This window comes from Rhinatrema bivittatum, chromosome 8 (genome assembly GCF_901001135.1).
Source record: "Rhinatrema bivittatum chromosome 8, aRhiBiv1.1, whole genome shotgun sequence".
NCBI classification, from domain to species: domain Eukaryota; kingdom Metazoa; phylum Chordata; class Amphibia; order Gymnophiona; family Rhinatrematidae; genus Rhinatrema; species Rhinatrema bivittatum.
The window spans coordinates 230261357-230274000 of NC_042622.1; the positions used below are offsets into that span (position 1 = coordinate 230261357).

Consider the following 12644-nt stretch of genomic DNA (forward strand, 5'->3'; position numbering starts at 1 on the left):
AGCAGGAAGCCACATTAGGAACCAAATAATTTTTCAATAAAAATAATAAAAGTAGACAGAGAACAACGTCTGCAAGTATTAATTCTTTTTAGTCTGGGCCTAAACCAGTCTACTTCTCTCCTCCCACCCTTCGGTTACCATGGCAATCGCAGCGTTTAACCACGCCTTTTGTGCGGATTATTTCCCGTCAGGCGCTGCGCGCGCCGGTCTCGTGACGTCATTGCCGGAGCTGCGCAGACGGGCCGCTCTCTCTTCTAGGCGCTGAAGAGGTGCAAGATGGCGGCGCTTTTGTTGTCGTTGGGGTGGTGAAGGGGGCGGGGAGACGTGGAGGAACTTGGGGAGGGGGTGGGAGGGGAGAACGAGAAAAAGAAAAGGGAGGCAAAGAAAGAAGGAAGGGGAAGTGGGGACCCGCCTCCACCGAGCCAACAAGCCTCGGCCATCCCCCCCCTCCCCACCGAAGGGTGATGAGCGTCCGGGGCGGAGGATGCTGAGGTGTACTGGCTTCTTCCGAGGTATTGACTGTCCCTTCGATAACAGCCCGGCGGAGGGGAGGTGCTCGCGGCCCTACTGTCACTTCAGGCATATCGGAGGAGGAGGCTGGGCTGGCAACAAGGCCTCGTTATATAGTGACAGCAGCAGCAACAACAGCAGCACCAGCACCAGCAATAACAGCAGCAGCACCAGCAATAACAGCAGCAGTAGCAGCAGCAGAGAGGGGAGCAGTGGGGCCAAGGCCAACACTGCAGCAGGTGGGTACAGGTGTGGACACCAGAGCCTATAGAACTGAATGCCTCCTTCTAAATCACGAACTTTTTCCGGATTGTGGTGAAGCGGAGAATTACAGTGTGAGTTGCTTTCGCACCCTCCGCTCCATTCTGTCATCAGGGATAGCCTGAGCCTCTCCTGATTTTACTCTCGTTGCTTTCAGTAGACATAAAACCAGGACTGTCTCAGCCTTTCCCCTTTGGCCAGCAGCCATCAGATAACGCGATTTATCGTAGCTTACAGGAGCTCATTGAAAGAAAACTTTACTGTTAGTATTCGAGAAGGTCATATACCCAACTACTAAAACCACGTCGCCCTGTTCAGGTTCATTAACATTCCTCATTCTGATCATCTTTTCTCTTCACAGTTATTTGAAAAAAAATATGACTTTGGTGTATAAAAGCTACCTCTTTGTTACAGTTGCTGAGGCATCTCAGTGGATCAATGGGAATACAGCTATTCTGGAGGCCTGGGTTTAGTTCCTAAGCAAAAGCTAAGAATGCTGAAAGAGTGATTATAGTCCCTCAGAGGGAGGCTTAGCCCTGAGCCAATTGTAATGGCTGCTTATTTATTCCAGGGCAAATGTGTATCTGGTTCCAGTGAGGGCCACTGCTTATGTCTCATGGCTAATGAAGTACCTCTATGGTGGCAGGGCTGTTGAGGGTGCGGCTGGGAGGAAACACATCTGCTGTGGATTAAAGCCCATAGAGCCTCTGCTTCACAAGTGTGGGTGAAGCAGATTCAACTTGGAGGTCAGCTAGCCAGGCTCTGGAAAAACTATTCAGTGATATCTGAAGTGGGGCCACCTGAGAATCTAAGCATTAACTTCTGTAGGAAGAGTTCTGAGCTGCAGCCCATTAGTGAAGACCTTCAACTAATGAACTAGGGTTTAGCATATCTGCTAGATGGTTTATCCCTGTAACCTCATAATTAGGAAAAAGTTCATAGCTTCTTATTTGCCGTAGCTCTCTACTTATCAGTAAATCGAAGACACATCTTCCCATAAATTGCTCTTAATAAATGTCAAATACTGGCAGGTATGTTTTGCTTTTTGTGGAAGTAGCCTCTTCCTTGATCTTCATGTTGTCCAGCTGAATCTCTTTTGGATAGCATTATTTTGTTTGGTATTAGAACAAGGATTAACTTTCACATGTCTTCAACTCCTCTTTATTTCTGTATCTTAGCTTTCTTAGCATCCATGCCAGACCAGTCCAGACAAGTGAGTTATGTCCTCCTGCCAGCAGATGGAGACAGAGAAAAAAAAACTCAAAACTGACTTTACTCTCCCTGTAAGGTCTGGTGCCACCTTCAGCTCTTCACTATTTTTTCTGTTTCAGTAGATGGTAGCAGCTATCTCTGCTGGTGCAGCAGACAAAGAAACTGTATTATGGAGGTGCAGCAGACAAAGTAGCTGGGTTCTGGAGGTGACTGCCTTGGGCTGATCTCCCCATTCTAAGAGCTAGGGGTGAGCAGAGGATAGTTTATAGGATGACAGGTGCTGGCTGAGCTTCCTTCCCTTTCAGAAGTGGTTCCTTGCAGGGGATCTTAACATTTCTTAACAGTGGAAAGCACACTCTGTGTGGCTATACTGGTTTTGCTTCCTTTCTTTATGACACATTTCGGCTTGGTGGTGGTTAGTCTGCATAAAGGTAAAAATGTAGAGAAGAGCCAGAAGTGCAAACGGAAGACTACATTGAGCCTTAGGTTACAGTGGGGTCATTTGGGCACTGTGAGGTCAGCTTAACCCTCTTGAGTGGACAAGCTCCAGGAATGGGCGCAGGAGCAATTAGTACCTCTGGGGATCAACATCAGCTGGTGGTACAAGCTTCCTCTGTGAATGAGGTCTGGGGACCTGGGGCTGTACTTTTTTTTTTTTTTCTTTTAGTGTTCCACACACAAATCTTGGGCAGCAAACTGGAGTCCCGACCACCCGGGCAAACAAGAAACATCAAGGCCAACAGGTCTATTATTTGGTGCGGCAGCCATGTTACCTGTGCAGTGTGCTGCATCAACAGAAGGTCCCATATGCTCCCACCATTCTCCAATAAGTCAAGTCTCGCAGGTAAAACCCCTGAACCTGTTGTGGCCTGATTCGGCCATGGAACAAGCTTGGCCCCAAGTAGGTTCTTATTTAGAACAAAGCCTTCAGTTTGGTGATGGGCATGGAGGGGGGAGTGGGGGGGGGGGGAACTAAAGAGCAAAAAACCAGTGAAACCAGGGATTAGATCCCATTTCCCTTATTGACACTCTTCCTTCCCCGGGGCTCTTTTGGGACCTGTCTTGGACAGGGACTGGCCATAAAGCAACACAGATTTGGCCCTGGAGGGTGCTGTACTCCACGGGACCTTTTGGTGATGACCTGAAAAAATGAAGGAGAACCAGGAATTAGGAAGCCTCCTAGACCTTTTTTTTTTCCACTCTGCATCAGGCCATTTATGTTAGGGTTGTGATAGAATGGGAGGTGCCATAAATATTCTTCCCTACCGCCTATTAATGTCAGTAACTCGTAAGAGGTCCATTTCTGTGGAGGGGAGAAAAGCCTTTGGATTCATCCTTAAGCCCTTCTGAGCAGAAGATATTTAGATTTTTTTTTTTTTTTTGTATACACTATTATTGTTTTAAACTGATTTTATGTTATACTGTGAATGTAATGTTGTAAACCGCCTTGCTCAATATTTCTTGAAGGGTGCGCTATATAAAAACTTTTAAGTAAATAAAATAGATTAATCTTGGTAACATTTGGGGATGAAAGAACTTTCCCCTGGCTGGGGCAGTACTGGAGAATTGCTGGACTAGAAGAGGAAGAGATGTCTAATCCTGGTAGACAGGAAAATTGCCAGTTCCCTGTACGTACCAGGATCAGTCCAGACTGCTGGGTTATGCCTCCCGTCCAGCAGATGGAGTCAGAGAGAAACTGAAAAGGCACCACTGATATACCCTGGTGCGCCCCCTGCGATCCTCCAGTATATCTCTGACTCCAGCAGATGAGAGAGCATAACCTTGCGGTCCTGATCTCCTGTAAATTGAATTGTGAAGGGATTTCCCTATCAGGTTTGACTTAATATAGAGGAGAAATCCTGTGACTAGATCAATTAGTGATTTGTACCTAATTTGGTAATAATAAGTGGAGCCATAGCAGGCCAGGCAGGGCACTGCCCTACAGCCTTTTCCCGGGGTTTTTTTTCAGTCTTACCCAGTGAGAGGAGGGGAGGATTAATCGGGCCGGTCACTCTCCCTATCCGCCTCCTGAGAAGTTTCATTCCTCGGAGAAGAAAGTTTAGTCGGGTGTGCTACACCCCCTGCAGGCTCCACCAGCCACTTGTCTGTGAGGTACTTTAGCTGCCGGTGGCAGCGCTATTAAAAAAAAAAAAAAAAAAAATTTAAAAACGAGGTAATTGTGTCCACTGCCTGCGTTCCTCACTGTGGTCTCCGGAAGGGGTGGCTTGTCACCCAGCCCTTACTCGCGCCGTTTTTCGCGCCGTTTTTTGGTGTTAAAAAAAAAACAACAAAAAACCATGCCCCGAGGCACTGTTTGTACGGCATGTGGGGAGCCGGGCCGTCGGCTCTCCCGCGAGGGCCTTTGCTCCCGGTGCCTTCCCGGGGGTGAGGGTTCCTCGCGGGGGTCAGCCGCGGCCGGGAGCTCCCCTTCCCTGCGGCGTGGGGCACGGCCAGCGTCGGCCAAATCTCGGCAGTCCGCGCTGCCGATACCGGGGGCGGCGGCCATTTTAGAAAATTCGGCGGCCATTTTAAATGACTCGGATCGCGATGCGGTTTCGTCGGAAGAAGGGGATGACTCCCCCCCCCCCCCCCCCCCCCCCCCCTGTCCCCACCGGATCTTAGCCCCCGCGGGTTACCAGGGCCTGTTAATTTGCCACCTGTGGGAGCAAAAGGAGGTTCTTTGAAGAGGCCTCATCCCTTTTCCTCACAATTTGTACTTTTGCTCCACAAGGCTTATATGGAGGCCGAAGCGGAATGGGAGCAGGGTACTCCTGCCCCAGATAAACGGGGGAGACTTTCTACTGGTCTCTTTGGCTTGGGGGATGCAGCCCCGGCTCCTCCTCAACCTCCGCAGCAGGCTGCTCCAGCTCCTTCGGCTCCCCCTCCAAAACCTCCTCAGCATGTAGCTCCGGCCCCCCTTTCACAGGATCCGTCCACGCCGGATCCTGATATGGATGTAGGGGGTACGGACCCGGTTGAGGGGGATGATCCTCAGATACTCCGCTTATTTCATAAGGAAGAACTGGATCCCTTGATTGCCCATGTTCTTCGGGAACTAAAGATTCCAGTACCCCAGGTTGACTCCAATTCCCAGCCAGGGGATTTTGAATTAGACGGGCTCCGCACGCCTGCGCATGCCTTTCCTTTTCATAATAAACTGTTTCAGCTTGTATCCCGGGAATGGGATAATCCGGAGGCAACTCTTAGGGTCAGCCGCGCTATGGATAAGCTTTACCCTCTCCCTGTGGATTCCTTGGAGCTCCTTAGGGTGCCAAGGGTGGATTCGGCGGTCACTGCCATGGCTAAACATACCACCATTCCCGTAACAGGGGGTACGGCCCTTAAGGATCTTCAGGATCGGAAGCTGGAGACGTTGCTTAAGCGCATCTTTGAGGTTTCGGCTTTGGGAGTACGGGCGGCCGTTTGCAGCTGCATGGTACAAAGGGCTACCCTTCGTTGGGTACAACAGATGTTGACATCTCAAGATCTGCCTCCGGATGAAGCAGAGCAAGCAAACCGTATAGAATCCGCGGTGGCTTACGCCGCGGATGCCTTTTATGACCTCCTCCGCACTTCGGCCCGGTCTATGTCTTCGGCTGTGTCGGCACGGAGGTTACTCTGGCTGCGTCATTGGGCGGCGGACTCTTCCTCCAAGGCCCAACTCGGTTCCTTTCCCTTTCGGGGCAAGTTGTTGTTTGGCACCGAGTTAGAAGACCTTATCCGATCTTTGGGGGAGAATAAAGTGTTTAAGTTGCCAGAGGACAAGCCTAGATTTTTTCGCCCTTCGGGTACCTTCCGCGGACGGTTTCGCGGGCAACGCCGTTTTCGCTCGGGAAGGGGGTCCTCTTTTGCTACCCGACAGCCGTCTCCGCGTTCCCAGTCATGGACTCCTTCCTTTCGTGGTAGAAGGCCGGCACGCGCAGGGGCGTCTCATACCTTCGCCACCTCTAAGGCGGCTCAATGAAGGGACGCCGGTCCATTCCTCTGTCCCGGAGGTAGGAGGACGACTCTCTTACTTTCGGGAGGAATGGGCCACAATTACCTCAGACCAATGGGTCCTCGACATTATATCTCACGGCTACGCCCTAGATTTTGCAAGGCCCCTGCGCGATTTGTTCCTTATCTCTCCCAGCGGTTCTCAGGTAAAGCAACAGCGAATTGCTCAGACCCTGGAGCGATTGCAGGCGCTGGGTGCAATAGTGCCTGTGCCGCCCGCCGAGCAACGCACGGGCCGTTATTCCATCTATTTCATCGTTCCCAAGAAGGAGGGCACATTTCGGCCGATTCTGGATCTCAAGCGAGTCAACAGGGCGTTGCGCATACCGCGGTTTCGGATGGAGACCCTGCGCTCGGTCATAGCGGCGGTACACAAAGGCGAGTATTTGGCTTCCTTAGATCTCACGGAGGCTTACTTGCACATAGGGATACAAGAGTTCCATCAAAGATTTCTGCGCTTTATGGTCCTGGGATCTCACTTCCAGTTTTGTGCTCTTCCGTTCGGTCTGGCGACAGCTCCGAGGGTGTTCACCAAGGTAATGGTGGTGGTGGCGGCGAGTCTTCGGAGAGACGGAGTGTTGGTACACCCGTATTTGGACGATTGGCTCATCCGAGCAAAATCGCGACGTCTCTGCGAAGATGCGATTCAGGCAGTCCTTCACCGGCTCCACTCCTTGGGGTGGGTGGTCAATTACACCAAGAGCCATCTGATCCCCTCCCAGAATTTGGAATTTCTGGGCGCCTCGTTCGATACGAAAGTGGGAAAGGTTTCTCTCCCACAGGCAAGGATGGAGCGTCTGATGGCGCACGTTCGCCGTCTCCTTGCCCTTCCCCTGCCTGTGGTATGGGATTACTTACAGGTTCTTGGATATATGGCATCCACACTGGATTTGGTTCCGTGGTCATTTGCGCATATGCGGCCGCTACAGAGGGCGCTTCTGTCTCGTTGGGACCCCAAATCGGAAGAGTTTCAGATACCTTTGCCACTCTTACCCCCAGCGAGGACCAGTCTACAATGGTGGTTGGATCCGGTCCACTTGCTCCAAGGCACCGATTTGGATCCGCCTCAATGGATCATTGTCACGACCGATGCTAGTCTGACGGGCTGGGGAGCAGTCTGTCAGTCTCAGTCCGCTCAGGGACGTTGGACGCCTCCTCAGACCAAGTGGTCGATCAATCGTTTGGAAACAAGGGCGGTTCGCCTAGCATTACAGCACTTTCTGCCTTTGATTCGGGACAGAGCATTTCGGGTTCTGTCCGACAACGCAACCACGGTAGCGTATATAAATCGGCAAGGCGGTACACGGAGTCTACCGGTAGCAACCGAAGCCAGCCAGTTGATGGTGTGGGCAGAGCAGCACCTGTCTCGGATTGCGGCGTCCCACATCGCAGGAGTTGACAACGTTCAAGCAGACTATCTCAGCCGGCAACGACTAGACCCGGGAGAGTGGGAACTATCTCCCGAGGCACTCAGACTCATCTGTCGCCGGTGGGGAACTCCCCGGTTGGACCTCATGGCAACTCGTTTGAATGCCAAGGCAGCTCGCTTCTTCAGTCGCAGAAGGGACCACGGGTCGGAGGGCGTAGACGCGCTAGCTCTTCCCTGGCCTGCGCACGTTCTTCTGTATGTGTTTCCACCGTGGCTGTTGGTGGGGAAAATATTGCGTCGCATAGAATCCAACACGGGACCCGTCATTCTCGTAGCTCCGGAGTGGCCGAGGAGGCCGTGGTTCGCCGACCTCATCAATCTAGCGGTGGACGGCCCCTTGCGGCTCGGTCACCTGCCTCGACTCCTTCGGCAGGGTCCAGTATTTTTCGACCAGGCCGATCGCTTTTGTCTAGCGGCTTGGCTTATGAGAGGCGGCAATTGAGAAGGAAAGGATATTCCGAGTCGGTCATTACTACTCTTCTGCAGGCTCGTAAGCCCTCTACCTCGGTTGCTTATGTCAGGGTATGGAAGGTTTTTGACTCCTGGTGTCAGGGTCTGGAAGTGCCGTCGCGGAAGGCTACGGTGTCTCATATTCTGACTTTTTTGCAAGAGGGTCTAAAGAAGGGTTTATCCTATAATTCTCTGCGTGTGCAGGTAGCGGCCTTAGGCTGTTACCGCGGTAAACTTGACGGAGTTTCCATTGCCATGCATCCGGACGTTGCACGATTTTTAAAGGGAGTTAAACATTTGCGACCCCCGGTGCGACCTATCTGTCCTTCTTGGAGTTTAAATTTGGTTCTCCGGGGTCTTTGTACTTCTCCGTTTGAGCCTCTACGAAGGGCTACTCTCAAGGATCTCACTCTCAAAACTGTTTTTCTCGTCGCTATTTGTTCAGCTCGCCGAATCTCGGAACTTCAGGCGTTGTCTTGTAGGGAACCTTTTCTCCGTATTTCTAATTCGGGGGTTTCTCTACGTACCGTTCCTTCGTTTTTGCCTAAGGTAGTTTCCGCCTTTCACGTCAACCAGACGGTGGACCTACCGGCATTTGCGGTGGACGGGGCTGAGGCGTCGCGGCAACCGGAACTTCGCACGTTGGATGTTCGAAGGACGCTCTTGCGGTACCTGGACGTTACCAACCACTTTCGGTTGTCTGATCATCTGTTTGTCTTGTGGGGTGGTCCAAAGAAGGGAAATAAAGCTTCAAAAACTACGATCGCACGCTGGTTGAAAGAGGCGATTGTGTCTACTTACATTTCCCAAGGTCGCGCCGTTCCGGAGGGTCTTAAGGCTCATTCTCTGCGCTCCCAGGCGGCGTCATGGGCAGAGAGTGGGTTTATTTCCTCGCAGGAAATTTGCCGAGCGGCTACTTGGAAGACATTGCACACCTTTGCGAGACATTACCGTTTGGACGTGCGCGCTCCGGTGGACTCATTCGGCAGTGGTGTGCTTTGTGCGGGACTGTCAGGGTCCCACCCCGTTTAGGGCAGCTTGGGTACTTCCCAGCAGTCGACTGATCCTGGTACGTACAGGGAAAGGAAAATTAGGACTTACCTGATAATTTTCATTCCTGTAGTACCAAGGATCAGTCCAGACGCCCGCCCATTTCAGTGAAGAGTGTAGAGTCCCGCAACTGTTGTTTTTTCGTGTTTTTCGGGTTCCGTTTTTTACGGGCACTTGCTTGTTTTCATGGTTTCCTCGTTTTTTCCACATGTTCATATACGTTTCATCTTTATATTGAGCTAGTCACAGAATTTGCCATTGTTTTCTAATTTCATACTGCTTTGTTATGGATTATACTGGAGGATCGCAGGGGGCGCACCAGGGTATATCAGTGGTGCCTTTTCAGTTTCTCTCTGACTCCATCTGCTGGACGGGAGGCATAACCCAGCAGTCTGGTCTGATCCTTGGTACTACAGGAATGAAAATTATCAGGTAAGTCCTAATTTTCCTGTAAGCTCCCCAGTCTTCCCTCAAAGAGCTTACCAATACTTCTGTTGGAGATGAGATCTCTGTAATAACCATATGATTCCAGCCTTAAAGTGCCCAAGATAATGAGACCTATATCTTAAATTTCTTATTAACTGCTTTCCCAGTTCTAAAAAGAAGAGTCCAAAGCACCATACAACCTTCTCAAGGAAGAGAAGGCCATCTTAGGTGGGGGTTGTCTTCCTCTTTTAAGACTACAGTTGGGGGATGATGGAAGCAAAACATTCACGGACCCCCATAATAGAAATAAGAGTCCCTGCTTAAATGTTCTTTCTTTTTACTATAGTCTCTCTTTCCAGGAACTGACAATAGATTTAGGAATGTAGGCCAGTACAGGAATGACATTCTCAAGTCCATTATAGGTCACCTTTGAGTTAGTTGTACGTGATCAGCTTCTTCTTGGATAGCTGTTTGATGTGTTCTATTAAAAACAATGGTTTCTAAGGCATTGAGTTCAGGAAGAAATAAGGGCAATTTGGCCTGCTCCAACAACAGTTTGCATGCCCCCTGAGGGCTGGCAAGCCTGCCCAGCAAGGGTGTAGGCCAAATCAAAAATGGTCTTTTCAGAGGGTAATAGCAGGGCAGCACCCTTGTCTCTATTGTATCCCTTCTGTAAGCACCTTAGTTTGTGTGCAGGCTGGAAGAGGCTATGCCTTGAATGAATGACTCCTTAGAGCTAGCGTGACTTCAACCTTGGTCAAGGTGAGCTTTCGTTCATCCCACTTTTCTGGAGTGATCTGGCATGGACACTTTAACAGATAAGCTCAAATTTTATCTTCCTTATTTCCTTTCCTTTGGTCCTGCTAGACTAGTCCATGACCTACCCAGAAAAGCCATTGCAGTCAAGGACTCGCTGACAAATTCAGAAAACTAACAGCAAGCATGTTTTGGCTTATCTTGAAGGCAGTTGGCCTAATCATGACCTTTGCGCAGGGAATATCTAATTCCTGGGTTAATGACCATGGAGTGAAGTTGTTTGGCTGCATCAGGTGCTTTGGTGGAGTGTGGTGGTGATTTGGAAACCAAATCAGCAATATGATAAGGTGGTAGCTAAGGCCAGAGGGATGCTGTGTTGCCTAGAGAGAGGCATAACCAAGGAGGTGGTAGTGCTCCTGTATAGATGATTGGTGAGAATACAGTGTTCTGTTCTGGAAACATCATCTCAAAAAGGATAAGGACAAAATGGATGCAGTCCAGAGAAAGGCAAGCAAAATGGTGTTGGGTCTGCATGGAAAGCCATACGAGATGAGACTGAAGGATCTTAATATGTATATCCTGGAAGAGAGGAGAGAGAGGGGAAATATAATATACACATTTGAATATCTAAAAGGAATTAATGATGTGCAAAAAAATCTCTTCTGATAGAAAGGAAGCCTTAAAACTAGAGGTCATGAAACTCCAAGGAGGAAGACTCTGGAGCAATGTCAAGAAATATTTCTTTACGGAAAGGGTGGTGGATGCATGGACTGCTCTTCCAGGAGAGGTGGTAAAGAAAAGAACGGTAATGGAATTGAAAAAGGCATGGGACAAACACAGAGTACTCCTGCTGGCTTGCAAATTTAAATGAAGAATTAAGGTAACCTTTCTGCTACACATATAGTACGTAGAGGATTGGGGGTGGCTTGCACAGAGCAGCAGTTGCTACTACCCTTGACAGAAGGCAAGGGTAGTAGCAACTGTCGCTCTCCACTTTGACAATGGTGGGGGCAGGAAAAAAGGCGAACAGGATTCAGAGAAGGCCAGCACTGGGCACCAATTTTTACAGTCCGGGGTACTAATATATAGACATTAGGGAAAAAGCGCAGGACTGCTTCTATGGCCAAGTCCAAAAGCAAAGTACATTCAAGCAGCATTGTCTGAATTATCAAGAAGACTGCTCACCCTGTAAAAATGTTGCTAGCAGTAATTTTGTTATGAGTTTGTCAGTTGCTTGGTTTTGAATGTAAATATTACTTCCTTAACATAAGGCTTGAGGGTAACCGTCAAGGAGGGGCAGTTATTACCCGTAACAGAGAAACTTGCTGGGCAGTCTGGATGGACCATTTGGTCTTTTTCTGCCATCATTGTTATGTTATATTACTATCAGGCCGATTATAGTACAGTGTGCTCCAGTGGAGCGCACTGTTAACCCGCGATTGGACGCGTGTTTTGGACGACCTAGCTTTACCCCTTATTCATTAAGGAGTAATAGCGCGTCCAAAACGCGTGTCCAACCCCCCCGAACCTAATAATGCCCGCAACTTGCAAATGCATGTTGATGGCCCTATGAGGTATTCCCGCGCGATTCTGAAAGCAAAATGTGCAGCCAAGCCGCACATTTTGCTTTCAGAAATTAGCACTTACCCAAAGGTAGGCGCTAATTTCTGCCGGCACCGGGAAAGTGCACAGAAAAGCAGTTTTTACTGCTTTTCTGTGCACCCTCCGACTTAATATCATGGCGATATTAAGTCGGAGGTCCTGAAAGTTAAAAAAAAAAAAAAAAAAAAAAAATTTGAAATAGGCAAAACCGGACGCTCGATTTTGCCGGCATCTGGTTTCCGAACCTGTAGTTGTCAGCGGGCTCAAGAACCAATGCCGGCAAAATTGAACGTCTGCTGTCAAAACTGCTGACAGCCGCCGCTCCTGTCCGAAAAGAGGCGCTAGGGACGCGCTAGTGTCCCTAGCGCCTCTTTTTACCGTCTGCCCTAATTTAAATAAATTTATTTACTGTATCGCACGCACAGGAGAGTGACTTGTGCTCCCGCTCTCCTGCGATTTTTACTGTTCGGCCCGTATGTTATGTAACTGCTAACATAGTCTGATGGATGAAGAAAAAAGTCACTTACAAATACTAACTCCTCCAAAAGATATAAATCCAAATATAATATGCTGTGAAAATACACTATAAAAATTTAAAACCAAAAACTTAATGTGTGTGTGTGTATATGAATAAATAATCAATTTGCTTTTTATAGCGGAACTTTCATATTAACAAACTAAATGCATCAAAATTTGCTCAATGGCAACTGTTGTTGCTAGCCCAAGGGAATATAATCAGTGGTCCACTGTATGTTCAAAAGAATTTTTATGAATTTTCTATTTGCAAATAAAATATACTTATCTTGATCAAAAGACTTAGTGTTTCTGTGCCGCACTTCTCAGCACTAAATATCCAACCTGTTGGTAAATATTTGTTGTAATTGTTACTGTGGTCCAAGAAAGCAAACCGGTAGCCGATCCAAGGTGGCTGTCAGCAATGAAAACAAGTGGA

The 12644-nt window shown here is 49.0% G+C and overlaps 1 protein-coding gene across 4 annotated transcripts in view; it reads left to right on the plus strand.

Moving 5' to 3' along the window:
* Nucleotides 1–303: 303 nt before the first annotated feature.
* REXO1 (RNA exonuclease 1 homolog) overlaps nt 304–12644 on the plus strand; it is a 184380-nt gene continuing 172039 nt past the window's right edge. For 2 of the 4 annotated variants that reach the window (XM_029613958.1, XM_029613959.1), the window contains exon 1: nt 304–749. In XM_029613958.1, coding sequence (XP_029469818.1) covers nt 485–749 — 265 coding nt within the window. In that variant the 5' untranslated portion in view covers nt 304–484. The remainder of the gene's footprint in view (nt 750–12644) is intronic. The other 2 variants (XR_003858346.1, XM_029613957.1) reach the window with 1 other exon arrangement.